This window comes from Cryptomeria japonica, chromosome 9, assembly GCF_030272615.1.
Source record: "Cryptomeria japonica chromosome 9, Sugi_1.0, whole genome shotgun sequence".
Taxonomy (NCBI): domain Eukaryota; kingdom Viridiplantae; phylum Streptophyta; class Pinopsida; order Cupressales; family Cupressaceae; genus Cryptomeria; species Cryptomeria japonica.
In genome coordinates, this window is record NC_081413.1 from 567,141,311 (window position 1) to 567,158,038 (window position 16,728).

Genomic DNA, 16,728 nt, shown 5'->3' on the forward strand with positions numbered 1-16,728 from the left:
TTACCTCTTAGAACTCTTGAAGAAAATTGAAGAAATTGAAGAAATCTTCCTTGCTGGTTTTTCTTCAATGCACCCTTGTTATTCTTTTTATCTCACTTTACTCCTCCTATTTTTGCAAATGAATGAAATGAAAGTCACTTTTAGGTATAAAACAAAAATAACACAAAAAAAAAGAGTCAAAAAAACCATTTAAAATTGTTTTTTTTTTAACTTATCTTTCACATCGCCGCCGGCTGAGTCCCAGGCACGGGACTCGGCCAAACTCGCCAAACTCGCCAAACTCGACGAGTCTGGCGCCTGGACTCGGCCGAGTCCGAGTCCGAGTCCCCAGGACTCGGCGAGGGTGACTCGCACTCGGACTCGCAGAGTCCAGGCGAGTTTAGGCGATTTTCGTTTCTCTGCATGAAATATAACATTTAATTCCCCATCTTTGTCTACAAGTCAGTCTCATTCTCTTCATCTAAATATATATATATTTCTTAAATTTAAGTTATATTTCATGTATATATTGACAAGATGTTTGAGAGTGGTTTCAGATCTCTAGGAGTTATAATGCAAATTCTAGGTTTTAGAAGATCTTATAAATTTTCAGACTTAGTCAAGATTCAGTAATCAACAGGATCCTATCAGCATTCTCTCTCTCTCTCTCTAGCTCACTCACTTTATCTGCCCTGAACTCTAGACCTATCTTTCTCCCTATCACTCTTCCTCTATCCCCTCTCTCTATTTCACTCTCTCCTCTCTCCCCCAAGATAAGACCTCTCTCTCTCTCTCTCTCTCTCTCTCTCTCTCTCTCTCGCTCTCGTTTTGGTGTTGCCCCCAAACACCCATCAAACTATAAGTCTAAGCAAGCAAAATGATGAATCATGATCATAAAATTCTACATAATACATATCCCTTGTTGCAAATCTCTGCATATTCATAATTAAAAAAATATTATAGTTGCTACATCATCCAAGACCTACCTTAGACGCCTCTATAGGAAGGATGCCAGCTCCTCTAAGCCATAGACTTCTAGTTAAACGTTTTGATATTTGATTGGAACTTTTGAAAGTCATGGATTCTATATTCCATGAGTTTGTATACATTTGACAATATTTATATATCTAAGCGTGCTATTTCCTTAAGCTACAATTTGTGTTTATACTTATGTGATCAATGTATACTTGTGTATGTGATCAAATTAGCTTCTATTTGATAATGTTATTGTGTCTTTAAGGTTTATTTAATAAAGGATGCACAAAACAAGTTTTAAATCCTTAAAATCTCAAAATTTATTGGATTTTTTGTAATTTTAAACCCTAGGTATGTTAATCAGATTTATATAATTGATTATGCCCCAGGTTGTAATCAGATTTGCAGTATTTTATTAGGTCAACATAAATTAAATATGCCCTAGCTTGTAATCAGATTTGCAGTATTTAATAAGCCAACATAAATCAGAAATAAAACAGTAGACAAACAAGCATACCTTGGGAAAACATCCAAGGAGGAAAAACCCAGCATGAAAGACCCACAGGTCAGATTATATATTCTCCTCTTAAATGCACAATTACAATACTTAGCTTCTCTGTCAGATCTGATCTATTTGTGTAGCAGATCTGCTCTTTCTATGTCCTTCAAGTTGTACAACACCACCTATGTCATCTTGCACAAATTTGCACAAGTCTGAATGAATTCGCCTTCTTCCTTATTAATTCGCACCTTATTAGCAGAGCTGTTTTCTCATTTGCTTGTAGAAAAATGGATGAATGTATATTGACTTGCAAAATGTCACTTATTTATACACATCTTTTACTCCTTGAATGCAAGTCGGCCTCCTTGGGTTTTTGGCGCCAATAAATTAGATGGCGTGTATTTAGCATAGCGTGGGTATTGGGTTGTGCATATGATAGGGTCACGTTACCCTAGGATAGGGCCCGGTCCTAAAGGGGGTTCGGATGTTGCCTTAAGGCAATCCGAACCCATACATAACCCTAGTTACAAACAACATTTTTCACTCTGTCTTCACCAAGTTTTTTCACTGAGTCCCAAGTCCGAGTCATGCTTGCCAAATACTTTAAAATTAATAAACCCTTGCTTCTTGCAAAATGCGTATAATAATTAATAATAGCAGCAGAACCTGTGTATACACAATCACAAAATAACCAAAGTGGTGTAAGAGGAGCGACCATTTTGTTTGACTGCTAACTGGAACCCACAGCAAACCGAGACCAAACCTGGACCTGCATCTAGTATGTTGATGTCAAACCCGATAACATAGATCAAATTGTAGCCCCTGAATGAAGCCCACTATTCATGGTAATGTGGGAACCCACCCACTTGCATTTTCATTATCCCACCTCTATGTTCTCACCTCTCTACATCATTCTCAATTCATGATTGCGTACCATCTACATTTTGTATACATTGTTGTACCACTACCAACTGAAATATGCTTGCCTTCACTTCAATACAAATAAGGATGCATTTTAACTTTTACATGTATGGTTTCCAGTTCAAACTTCTTATTTGTCTTTCCCTTCCCATCTATTATGTGTTTGACTAGATTGTTTGTGACATGAGCAACATGTATCTTCATCAATTGGTAGAAAAAAAAAAATTATTTTCTTGTAAGTTCTTACTAACCCATACTACTCTTTTTTCCCCTTTGCACCATTCACCACAACTCCCCTTCATCAACCAACGGTTTAACTTATTTCACCTACATCTTCCTAATAGATCAAATCAATCAAAACAATACTAGGAAATTGTATTTTGGCATTCCTCCATCAATGACAGCCATAAGCCATATATTTTGTCCACTACATGCAGCTCTTCAAGCGGCTCATGCAAATCAATAGGCCATCTCCTGATAGATAGATTCAAAAATCACCTTTCAATACACATATTAGAGGATTGCAAACAGTTCAGTGTGCAGCCTTCACCTCCTCTCAATCAGTCCTTTAAATTGTCAATCTGTTTATCAGATGCATGCACTTGCAAAACTCTGCTCACAGACAAGTATATCCCAGAATAATGGAGTAAACAAATATGTGATCAGCAAAATTAAAACTCTCTCAGCACAAAACGAACTGATTGTAATACAAATATGATCAGCACAGAGCAGTGTCCAGGCTACTGACTATAGAAATAGATAGAATTTCAATATAACCATTACCCACACAGTTCATCGACTCTATGGTACCTTGGTGCACCCTGTCAATTCAGAACTAGCAGTTTGCAAGTATTCTTGCCTGATTGATTGCAGATAATAAAATCCTCATGACAACACCAGGCTTCAGTCATCTCACCCATTTTCAAGCAGAAGCAAAGATAAACTATAAGGCAGGCCCAGATCTTGTTTAGATATTTGTTGCATTTACTACTGCCACTTGGCATGTATTAATTCAGTCGCTTTCAAATGAATACAGAGAGGTAGAAAACTAAAATTTGAAAATCAAAAATAGCTAGAGCACCCTCTGCCTTGCCATCATCTCAAAGAAAGTGCTCTAATTTTACCGGTGGCATTGGATGCCAAAAGGCCCTCTCTGAGATGTTTTTAGACATGCATTAATATCCACAAGCTCTACCATTACAGTTTTCACTCTAATTTGGAATCGACGAACTCATTTTTGTGTCCAGGGTAAGCCTCCATTCAGCATTCAGTCCACACATCTTCACTCCCTCCTTTGGAACCTAATCCTGTAAGGCAAAGAGTCAATTTGAGGATCAATATTTAGCGATCTGTACACCAACAATGCAAGAACAATCTTCCCTGTCTCTTTGGATTAATATGGTACAGCCCTGAAGCTGCATAAGCAAGGAGGATACAAGAACAACACGCTAGCTATGGTATTTAAGACGTATTTGTTTTCATCCCCCTTCCCCACAACCTCCAATCTCTCTTCTGAATAATGCAACAATGTTAACCTGCCCGCCACTAGAATTCACTCCAATCAACTATTTAGATTCTGCCACCACTTATTAATAAGAGATCCATCAAACTCGGACTGGTGAACTCTAATTTCATAATAATATAGATGGGTGAATTAAATGTTATAGCAACAATTGAAACCATCATACAGTTGATTAATTTCTTTAAGTTAAGCTAAATCTGCCATCACTCCATTGAAATTTAGATCATCAAGAATATCAAATACCAATATATTTTCTTTTTCTTAAATGGAATGAACATCTTTGCAAATGCATCTGGAGTGTCATTTAAATTACACAATTAAGAATATGCAACACTACAAGAATAATCGAGGCAGAATGCAAATATCAGAATGTGCACAGACAGACAATAAGGGTGGTAAAAATAGTTTTAAAATGGTATTACTGTGAGACTCCTTAGCAATGATATACCTAATCTGCCATACCACTCCCAATGCATGAGATGTCAATTTGTCACAACTCATTTTTTGGCATGGAAGCCTGACGAGATGTTATTATTTATGTGATAGCAATCATAAGCCCTAATTGCCATACCACCTTGTAATGCACAAGATGTATAATGTTTGCATCTCATCTTTTGGCAAAGCTAAAACCAATTACCAACTTCAGCCAGAGGCTAGGGTGCTGAAGGTGAAATAGTGGAACCCTGATACCATGTCCCTGTGCTTATTTCCCTCTAAATGCAGTAACTATTCAAACTGGAAAAAAAATGAAGAGAATGTAGGTTACTTGTATTATTATTTAATATTTAATGGCACATGCTTAAGCTTCACTAATATAGAATTCAGCATATGCATAAAATGCAGAAGGATATCCCTTGGAAATCCTAAAGCCTCAACAACTATACAACTTGTAATGCTCCAGATGTCAAATTATTGCATTTCATCTTTTGGCCAATCCAGTGAGCTAACCAACTCAGTAATAATTTCCCAAGTTGAATTATGGAATCCTGATACATGCAGGAATAATTCCAATCTGAAACAAAACAGAATGCACTTCCCTGTAACTATTATTTACTATTGAGTGCTTCAACTTTGCTAGTATAGAAATCAGGATGCATTTCACTTGTGTCAAAATTGAAGAAGGCCCCAGATATAGTGGGATATTGACAGTATAAGTTTAAGGACAGAAATAAAATGAAAATCCAAAAGATAGTAGTTAGAACAGCCATAAGAGCACACAAATAAAAAGAAGTGAATCGGGAACAAAAAAGCATGCAACAAATTATGTACAAATTAAGAAAGTGAAAGTTCGGAACTCAAACTAATCAGTGAGCTATAAGAGGATCGTATCGCAAGAATGCAGAATGTAGTCAGTCATCATGTCCCATTTTTTGGATTAAAATACTTAATAATATTATTTAAGTTGTGCCAATAATTTCTAATTTTAAATGCAACTTAATAATATTATTATAATTAAAACAAAAGGTGTTTGTGAACACTAGAGCAAAATAAAAATCTTTAAAATACTCCTACTTGGAGGGAAATTTAGGACCCAAGGGTCCAATTCGAAAAAGTATATCAAGGAGGTGCCTATCTTCATTTGATCATCATTTAAGTTATCAATTTGAGCATTTTGTTCAATATGAGGCATCCAAGGACAAAAACCCTTCATTTGTTTGTAATCTAGAAGTTGAAAACTCTCTTGGATTTCAAATCTTGGGATCAAGGACAAAACCCCTTGTTTCAATCTTGGGTTATTCCATCCAACGATCATAATTGTGCCAATTTATTCAAGTTTCGAATATATTTTCAGTTTGCTGCAATGCTGCTACACTGTTGCTGTTTTTTGGAGGTTTCAGGCAAGATTCCAATGATGAGTGAATTGGATTTGCAAGAAAATATCATCATTTCATCACCAAAGCATATTTGAAGATTTATATATTGAGTTTCAGTTTTTTGGTACTGGATCTGAGTTACCTGTTGCCACATTGAGGAAGTAAAATTCAGACATTTAGGGCATCTTACCAGTCAAACAAGCAACTTCATTCATTATCTCAGTCATCATTTAATGTGTCAAGGTTGATCCCAGCTGCTGAAGGATAAGCTGAGAGCTTGTATACTGCCTACAGCATCCATATCATGCTGGTTGCAACATAATCTGCCCAGGTCGCAGGGATATGAGCATATAGGGGATTGATTGTATCATATTGCATCCAAATTGCAAGAATATCAGCAAATATTGGAGTGTGGCTGCTTCATTTTCTACCTAGATCACAGGTTGGCAGCTGCTGTAGCAATTGTGCTGCCTTGGATTCCAAGCATATCAGCTGTGATTCTTAGTAGCTCATAAAATAAAATGTAATTTTCCAGATCATGCACTATAGGAAATAGAGGGTTGTCACCTCAGTTGCTATCACATAAATAATAACATCGATTATCAATATGTTGAAGACCTCAAATATGGATACCATGATGTGAGGAGATTCCAAATTGTTATATATACTGTAGCCACTTGCAATTCTCAATACTCACAAGCTGGGTTGGTGAAATTGAATTTATATTGGTGTTCTTGACCATTGAAACAATTCAGATCTGAGATTATATTGCAACCTAGAGATTATACCAGACACACCAGCAATTATAATTGTTAAAATTTGATTCAGATTCATCATCTGAAATAGATTTCAGTATTTGAGGGTTTGATCAAGCATTTCCACCTATTTCTATTCCATTTCAATCTGCTGCTCCAGTTTATTTTGGTCGTCAAAATTCAGGAAATAGAAAAAATTAATTAATTAATTAAGTAATCAAAATACAAAAAGGGGAGATCCCATCAGTTAACTCTTTAAGCCGTTGATAATAGAGACACTTACTTAAAAACAAGAATAGAAGTTTTGTAAACCTTGATAGCCAGCTCCTCTCCATCGTCTTTTGTTGCATGGTACACATTTGCCTGTAACAAACAATGGAAACTTCACAGTATTACGTTGTAAAATATTGCAATTAACATAAAAAATAGATATTACTTTTTCATAATATTTTATAAAGGAATCATTCTGGATGATATGTAGATTGGGTGTGACCTCTAGCTAAGAATCCAAACCCAGGAAGCTTCTTCTGTGAATATTTTCAGGGTGCCGCACAGGCAACTTGAACATTGGTCAGATACAACCTCTCCTCTACTAGTAATAAAAAAAGAGAATAGGAGTTGGTGAGAAAACAATGAAAAATACCAGGTATTATAAAGCAGAGGGTTAAAGTTTGAAGTAAAGCAAGGCAATCAACGTATAAAAATGAAGAACATCAGATGCAAGCATAAAATGTAGAAGAAAGGTAATGTGAAAGACAAAAACTTGTATCAAAGTCAAATAAATGATTAAACTTCTCTAGTCATGTTGTCTCCCAAGCCCTTTTGAAATATAATCAATCCTAGTCCTTGAAAGGAAGTCCAGGAATTCATACAGTGTTAAATCAAATCAAAGTTTGTAAAAAGAGTTCTTCAGAATTTCAATTAAGCTCTTAAAAGTTGTTTCTCAAACACTTATTGTGTAAAGAAATAATTTTGAAGTCTTGGCTGGTGCCTTATTATTTTGGTTATTTTTAGCTAATTCATGGATCCGGGTACAGTATACTGTACACTGTTCGGCAATTGGGAAGCTACACAAGCCTGTGTACTCAGACCGTAACAAAATTCTTGTGATTCTGAAATGTTATATATCTTCTACTAATGGTGGAAACAAAAATTTTTGGGTATGTTGAATTTTGATGTGATCTTCTAAAAACCCGAAGAGAAATAAAAATTATTATAAGCTCCAACAATTTTTCAGGAGATTCTCGTATTATATTTTAACAAGATCTTTGTTTGAATACATAAAGCCACAAAAATGTTGCACATAGTTGAAAAATAAATTGAATGAATGATTCAATAATCAGATAATTACATTGAACGATATACACACGTATATATAGAGGTTACAAGACGATGTTCTATAATTAGAACATAACGTTAAAGTAAAAGAATAAAGAGGTAAATGCTAAATTAAGAGTGAAAGCTAAATTAAGCTTAAAAGCTAATTAACTAAAAAGAAAAAGCTAAATGCTAAATAAAGCTTAAAAGCTAATTAACTAAAAAGCTAAATGACCATTAAACAAGGAACTAAATATAGGTGACTAAAATATAATTAAATATTCTAATATACAAAAATTCACAAAAAAAAATTGTCAAAATGAGTCAACTGTATGGAAACTCTTTTGAGATTATTTAAACTTTGCACAGATGTTTAGATTCACTTTTCAAATGATTAGGTATATCTTTTTAATAGAAAATGCCAAATAAATAGGTCTCTTTTTCTAATGACGAAAAATAATCACATTGTTTTTTCTGAAATTACATTTTATTAATAGATTAGTCCAGGTCAAGAAACTCAAGTTTAGAAGCATACCTCTTTACCCGTAGAAATGCAGCCATTTATATCTTGAAAAACACCCCGATTAAGCATTTTGAACAGAACCATACGTGTCCTGGGATCCAGCACCTGCAAAATATTTCAGTACCAATCAACAAATTCCACCTTTTCACCAACATAGAACAGGTCATAACAATATGTGAGCTATCAGTTTTTACAAGCAGCAGCAACCACCAATAGCAAAAGCATGCATGAAAACAATTCAACAAGATGCCTTGGAATGGGTAGAAGCAAACAATTTCTAGTAACGTATCTTGTCTAAGCCTAAGCATATAAACATATAATCTTCACATACCAAGTTTACATAGAGAAGAAAATGCCTAGTTCTAAATTTGTATTCCTCTCAAATTTGTCTCCAACAGTCCTATCACATTCATCATGAATTACATATATTCGACACTTCACTGGATACATATGATTGATCGTTAACCACTTGTCCATTAAATACAACCAAATAGCCCTTTCACTCACTCAGAGTTTAAAGATATAGCTTAACAGTCCCTTTGCTAGAATGCCCTCATAGTAATTACACATTTTATTAGTTTACTAAATTAAAAAAAATCCCTCAAAACATATCAACTGCTAGGAATTGAACTTCCTATTGACCTAAGAGGACGCTCAAATAGAGATCCCCAAGTTCTTCAATTATTTGTCAAAAAGTAAAACTCAATTGATGATCCCTTTGGTTACTCCACAGAACACCCACTTCTAATACTCTGTTGCCATTTAATGTCTTTAGTTACTACAAACAATGTTTTAATGAGCTTAACCTGCCAGGCCATATTATACTTCCCTCTAAAATTTATAGAGATTCGATGTGGTGCAGCTTACTGTCAATCTGCATATCCAATATCATTCATACTAAAACAATCTCTCATCTTATGTCAATAAAAGAATTTCAAAAGTACCATTGTTGGTAATAAATTCAATAAGCTGTATACTTCTATTTTTAAACTCAACACTTAACTTGACACAGTCTTCATTTACCAATACCAAACTCTTAACCTCCACATCAAACCATGACCATTTTTAACCTTGCTGTCCAGCAGCTTCAAACTCTATGTTTCATATTCATATCATCTGAGAAAATTCATGCACCACGAGAAAAGTGATTTTGTTTTAAGTTGTAGTATTATAATGATACGAAAAAAATCCAATTCTTTTAAACATTCAGAAAAAGTGATGACACTTTTACAACCACCAAATTACCTGCTACTCTGGTGAATGAGGCTTAAAGTTAGATAAAAGAAGGCAGGGCTAATTCATTAAAGTGCTTTATTACTGTACTTATCTTAACCATGGTCATATTGAACTCTGCTAAAAGAAAATTGTATGTGATGAATGATATTGCCCTGGTGACCCAATATGAGGCACATAAATGAGTAGAGTAATATTCTCAAAGTTTGGTCTAGGTGATATGAAGTGTAATAATAAAACAAAAGAAAGCCTATTTGAAAACTTCAGCAATATTTATATGCTTCTAGGTGTTTTGAACAGAAAAGTGCTTTGCATAGTGAAAAAGGGTGTTAGCTGTCAATTAAAGGATTAAAGAGTTCTGTTTTAAAGGAAGAGAGAGTAGCCCTCAGGGGTAGACTGGACAGTCATGCCATGGGAAAACATGTATGATGATCATCGTATCAGTGTCTCATACCCAAACTACTATGAAATGCATTTCCTAAGTAAACTTAAGTGTAATAATATCCATGATGAATAATTATTTACACCAACATGGACAAATACAAAAGAAAACACTCCTTACTAAAATAACATTTCTTCTTTATACACCTCACTCACTGCTTTAGGAACACGATCTTTATATTTTAAAAACGGCCAAACACCAAATTGAATCCCAAAAGAAAACCCACTGCTACAAAAAGCACGACCCGCATAATACAAAAAGCTTATCACACTTTAAGTTCATTTTTTCCGCCATTAAAAACGTAACCTCAAAAATTTTCCGACAGAGATTTTTAAACTTGCCAATAAAATCGTTCAGACATACTTTCTTTTGTTCGAACCATCCTACACAAAGAAAAACGTTTTCATTTTTTATATATCGCCTCTTCCTGAAAAAAAACCTATCTCACCAATCAAATATCAGCATCCCAAATATCTTCAGGTAAGCTCTGCCTAATTTTAAAAAACCGATACAATGATTCAAATCGTCCGGAAAAAACGCACTACTCCATCGTGCTTTTTCGAAGACAAATCATACCATCATTTTTCGATAAGGTTCTAATCAACCATGCTCTGACAGAGACTCTCTCCCATTTTCGAATTTATCTCCCACTCACACATATGGAAGAAACAAAACATCCAGTGCTTCCAGATTTCTGACGGAAAACAGCTCAACTAAAAAACATGTCCAGCCATACAAATAAAATTTCTGAGTTCGTACATATATTTTTTAACTGTATCGGAAAAGATTTTTATAACACCACGAACTCTACAAAAAACGAAATTCCACCTCACAACAAAAACATCCAGTATCCACGACTTCTTCAAATTTATCAACGGCTCATTAATGCCCCAAAACAAGCCTCAAATTTTTAAAAAGAACCAACCTCTGCACAATAAATGCCCACAATATGCCAAGGAGACAAAAATAACACATAATGCCTGAAGCCGTCATACTCAAAATAGAGTGAGGGAATAAAATTTAAAATAGAACACCAAAAGTTGAATTCGACGTTAACCTCCTTTTAAGAATTCAAGTGATGATATGGCGAATGAGCTGACAAGGCTGCTGACATGAGACAAATAAGCACACAAGCAAGCTGCTGAAGCAGGCATACACATAGCTCAAGTACACAAGCAACCAAGTAGCTCCAGCAAGCAACCAAGCACACAGGGAGCTCAACCAACCAGACACAGAGGGAGCTCAACCAAAGTTCACAAACAAACTCAATTCAGCCTTTGACATCAATGACAAATAATCCAACACAGTTTTCCCTAAGCCCCTTTAGCACTAGACTTTTGAACCTGTCTATCTCATTGTGTCTTTCTTTCATTCACCATTAGAGTGTTGAAGTTCCTATCTCCAAGTACCCTTCCCATGTCATCCCTATCTTCCGACTCTCAACTCAAAATGTTTACTAAGTTATTTTGTTGAAAATGAACTTGCAGACTTACCCTTACCCACGCACCTATTTCTTATCATGTCCAACTTCTGAACACTGTCAATAACTACATCCATATCATTAGCATCAAACTTTAGCTCATCCATTTACTTGAGTACTTCCCATGCATCTCTGATCTTCAATGCTCAAGCATACCTTAAATGTGGTACCATTACCAGGCATGAGTCATCCCTAATCACAAACATTTTATCCTCATTTCAAAACTACCTGTTCAGACTTCCCCTCTTGTCTACCTTATTAGTACAAGTTCCTTGTCAATCCCAAACTACATTTGCATTTCCTCATTGTTCATCTCACCTACCTCTCAACACATCACAAAGTGCCATTAAATCACAATTTTGATGCTGTAATTTCTGGAAAGGTGATCCCTTCCACCCAAAAACATTATATAATATTTATGGCATGAATCTACCTATACCTCCAGCTGTGAAATAGAGACAATGGCTCTTGCCGCCATTCATGCTGTGGTTAGGGTTTTGAACCCAATGAAACCTCTTAACATTATTATAGAGGATATTTGCACATACAAAAGGCAACTCCATGTCTTTCAAGTACAACCCTACACACATGAGTGTGATTTCTTGTGTGATCCAAGAGAAAACAATGAATTCAAGTCTTGACATTCTTTCTAAGGATATTTAGGATCAGAATCTTCATTGAAAGGAATATTGAAAAATAAACATAAACCCTAATTGGAAACATCATTCTAAGCATGTGTTTGAAAGCCCAGATTCAGTGACAAAAATGTAATGTCCCCTTTTTAAAATTGCCCTAAATTTGCCCTAGAATTACAAATTCCATTAAAATAAGAATTGTAAGATAGATAGAGCTATAGCTTTACCAATTAAAATGCCTTTTAACAAGATAACTCCTGATTTAGGTCTTGCAATCATATCAAACAATATTGTATACGTATATATAATTCATAAAACCAGTTAATTCTATTAGAGTTAGTAATCACACATATGAGTACCAATATGTATAATCATCATAATTCATTAGATAAGTTATGTCACATCTATATTTATCACAATAGTCATCATAATTCATTAGATAAGTCATGTCACATCTATATTTATCACAATAGGTTTGAATGTGGGAGCACAATAGGTTGACCCAAAGCACTCCTCACAATAAGCCCAAGAGCGGATATATCATCCCCCTTGCCCCAAGTGGCAGGCACATTGGACATCCATAATGGAGTGGTCTACCTAGTGGGATGCTTGTCTCTGACCTCCCTATCAATGTTACCACATCTATATTCATTTTAGTATTCAATCACAATAGGGTTTGAATGAGGGAGCATGATAGGTTGGCTTGAAGCAATCCTCACACTAAGCCCAAGAGATGACACTCACCCTCTTGGCCCCAAGTGGCAGGCACATTGGACATCCAGCATGGGGTGGCCTACCTAGTGGGGTGCTTGTATCTGCCCTCCCTATTCATGTTTCCTTATTCATCCTCTTATGACTTGTGATTCCTCCAGCAATCAACCATCATAGAGGTTGGGAAGGAAATTGCAATAGGGTGCCCGGAAGTCCTCCTATCTAAGCCCAAGAGTGGACACTTACCCTCTTGGCCCCAAGTGGCAAGCACATTGGACATCCATCATGGGGTGATCTGCTTAGATGGTGATCTCGTATCTGCTCCCCTTTCTTGCGTTTCCTCCTCTTCTCCACATGATTGCTTGCTGGGGTATTTCACATTATCACATAACAATTATTGATTCCACTACTTCATACTACTATAATTGTAGAACATAAGATTATTGCAGGTTATATACTTCCAGTCTTCTGATACAATTTAGACAGATCTGACTTGATGCTGATTCCCTCCTTGGATGCTGAATGGTTCGATCTATTTATTGGATCACTGGATATTGTTTTCTTTCTTATGAGGATCGATGTTCCTTTTTGAAGTGATTCCTTGATGCTTGATATCTTCTGGACTAATCTGCTCTTTATGAGCACTGATCACCAGTTGGATTTGACTGCCTTCCTTCATGGTTCAATGCCTATATACTATCGCTGTGTAGTAACTGATTGTTGCATTATTTAATTCGCTGTCACCTATTTAGGATGATCACTGCTTTTAATATATTATTGCTGCTTCTCATTGCTTACTGCTTTTAGGATTTATCTCTGCTTATATCTGCTACTAGACCCTAGAATATTTTATTCCCCTTTTCTTCCTCCATTTTCAACTCCTCATCTTCTATATATACCTCTTTCAAGGGAGGTGATCCTTCACCAAAGTCGGCCTTATTATATAAATTTATTTTTAACTCTCCTTATCATGGCCAGCCTTAATTATATATCGCCCTTTCTTTTGTATTGTTGCTTTTGACTTATAAAAAGTTAAAAACCCTAGCTCGGCTCCTTAACTAAATTAATCCAGGTCAGCCTCCTTTATTGAAATGCAATTATTTTATTTTTATTTTATTGTCTTCTTTCTTGGTCGGCCGTGCTCACCTGAGTTTATGGCTGTGACCTTATTTATATGGCTGAGATTTCCCTTATTAACGGGGACATGATAAAAAACCCTTGCTCGGACGCGTGAAAGGATGAAACCCTTTTGGCTGAAGGATGATCTCACACAAAGATCGTATTGGAGCTTTCATGATGGCGGCTATCAACTGAATTGAACTCAACCATTTTGCAAGTGGTTGTTGATGTATGTGTCATACTCATATACACAATATGTCCGGCTAATGTAGCAATTTTTTGTAATATGATACAAGTTGTTGAATGCAAGAAAGACTCTACAATCTATTTTATATTTGTAACTTGATTTGAATCTAGGATATCAGGGAATGCAAATAGTGTTTGTAACTTGGGCTTGTTAGATTTGGGTAAATGTTAAAATCTGCAGATTATCTCTATTTGTGGACCTAATGTGCAATATTAGGGTTTAATGTAATCGTGTAAATGTGAAGTAAAAATTTCTTGGTTCGGTAAGTTAATTAAAATATTTAAGCCAAGTATTCATTCATCCCAAATATTAAATATTTGCTGAGGATTTTAATCAATAGCTGCTACATATTTACGTCAAGACATTACAAGAGTGATTTTCTAAAATCACCAAGATTAATATTTATTGTTGTAGATGTCTTAAGTCAATCACAACAATCTTTGTTTGGGCTGCACCTCCAACTACATTCCAACTTTCTTTCTAATCCTTCAAGAAAACATTTTAAAAGACTTTGGATCTCATGAAATTAATTGCCATCCCTCTAAGATTATCAATTATGACATTGCCAATCCTCTCACTAACAAAGTGTTTCACACGCATGGGCTATGGGCTTAAAATACATTATTATTTTCTTGTGTATGTTCTATTCAATCTATCGCTTTGTCTTCTCTCTTTTGCTCTCATCTCTTAGCAAATATTGTTTAGCAATGTTCTCTTGTTTAGCAATGTTCTCTTGTCGTGGCTCCTTGCAACATGTGGTCACTGAAAAATAAATTGAATGAATGATTCAATAATCGGACAATCTATTCGACAATATACAAGCGTATATAAAGAGATTAAAAGGACGACATTCTAAATTAAGAATAAATCGGATAATCTATTCAACAATATACAAACGTATATAAAGAGATTACAAGGACGACGTATTAAATTAAGAACAAGTCGTTTAAAGTGAACTACTAAAAAGCTAAACGCTAAATAGAGCTTAAAAGCTAATTAACTATAAAGAAAAAGCTAAATGCTAAATAAAGCTTAAAAGCTAATTAACTAAAAAGCTAAATGACCATTAAACAAGGAACTAAATATAGGTGACTAAAATATAATTAAATATTCTAATACCCTCCCTTAATGGTCATTCTATCTACTAACTACCCTATAGAAGACACTGCAGATCTTTTGATCACAAATGAAAATTACACTCTGCTACAGTGGAGACCCTCCCTGATCTGAAAAGTGTTAATGACCAAGAATACCAGAATCCATCCAACCTGATGTTGGGTAACCAAACTGAAACCTGAAACCATGATTTTGAGGAAAATCGGCAAACCCTCCAAAACTGAAGATACAAATCATCATTTTTGTGGAAAAAATGGTAAAAACCCCTAAATCGATTTTTGAGGAAAAAAACGAACAAAACCTTGAAACTTCGCATGGCAAGACCCAAAACATCACATGTTAAGACACCAAACATCACGCGGTAAAACATCAAACATCATGCGGGAAAACACCAAACAACATCACGTGGTAAAATACCAGACATCACGTGGTAAAACAGCAAACCTCACGCGGCAAAATAGCAGACATCATGGGGTAAAATAACACTCCCTGATTTTTTAGGAAAAATCAAGCAAAACCCTCCCATGATTTTTTTGTGGCAAAAAATCAGAAAACCCATGCAAACTTTGCAGATGACAGATAATAATTTTTAAGGAAAAAATTCTAAACCCTTCGAACAATTTTTGAGGAAAAAAAAATGTGAAAACCCTAGGACCTGTAGGACGAGGTCTAGCCAAAATCAATCTGATCAAGACAACGATATTTAGATATCGTGAACATGCACTGTTTTCAGGTGTTGTGGCAATTGTTGAACTTTTAACTCTGTTCCAACATGATGTTGGTCAAAGATGCCATCACAAAAATGGAGGTTGAACGAGGTCAACCTAGTGAAAGCATGAGACAAAAGAATTTGATTAAAAAATCAAAATAGAAGCAGCTGCACAAAAAATCTGAAACCCTGGAGGATAATTCTGGCACGAATTTCGAGGTCTGGAAGAAACCCAAAAATTAAAAAATTTCTACAAACTTAAAATAGCATAAACGGTGCCCAAAAAACAGCAAAAATCCCAACATCCACAGAAATAGCAGAAATTGCGAACTGTTTTTAAATTCCAATGCAAATTTGCTAGCACAAAATTCGAGGTGCCGAAAACGAGGCACCCAAAAAAATCTGAGACCAACCTAGAAAAGCTCTCGAAAAACCCACCAAGAATCTACAAACAAAATGCAGATCCAAAGGCTCAAAAATTGAAGCACGGAAAACGATGCACCCAGAAAAATCTGATGACGACCCAGTTGAGGTCTCGAAAAACCCACCAAGAATCTGCAACCAAAAATAAATTTTGACTTGAACTGAAGAGTCAAAACCCTAGTCGAAAATTGCAGAAACCCTGGGAAAATTTTCAATCTTCAAAAAAAAACCTCCAAGTTGCAGGCTCGAAAATCTCCAAAACCCTAAAAAAAACATGAAATACTGCCTAGCACAAAGGAATTCGC

At 35.4% G+C, this 16,728-nt stretch overlaps 1 protein-coding gene across 1 annotated transcript in view; it reads right to left on the minus strand.

Moving 5' to 3' along the window:
• LOC131051276 (uncharacterized) overlaps positions 1–16,728 on the minus strand; it is an 82,228-nt gene that overhangs the window by 50,684 nt on the left and 14,816 nt on the right. The window contains exons 3-4 of the mRNA XM_057985712.2: positions 8,321–8,413; positions 6,752–6,831 (exon numbers count right to left, since the gene is read on the minus strand). Coding sequence (XP_057841695.2) covers positions 6,752–6,831; positions 8,321–8,413 — 173 coding nt within the window. The remainder of the gene's footprint in view (positions 1–6,751; positions 6,832–8,320; positions 8,414–16,728) is intronic.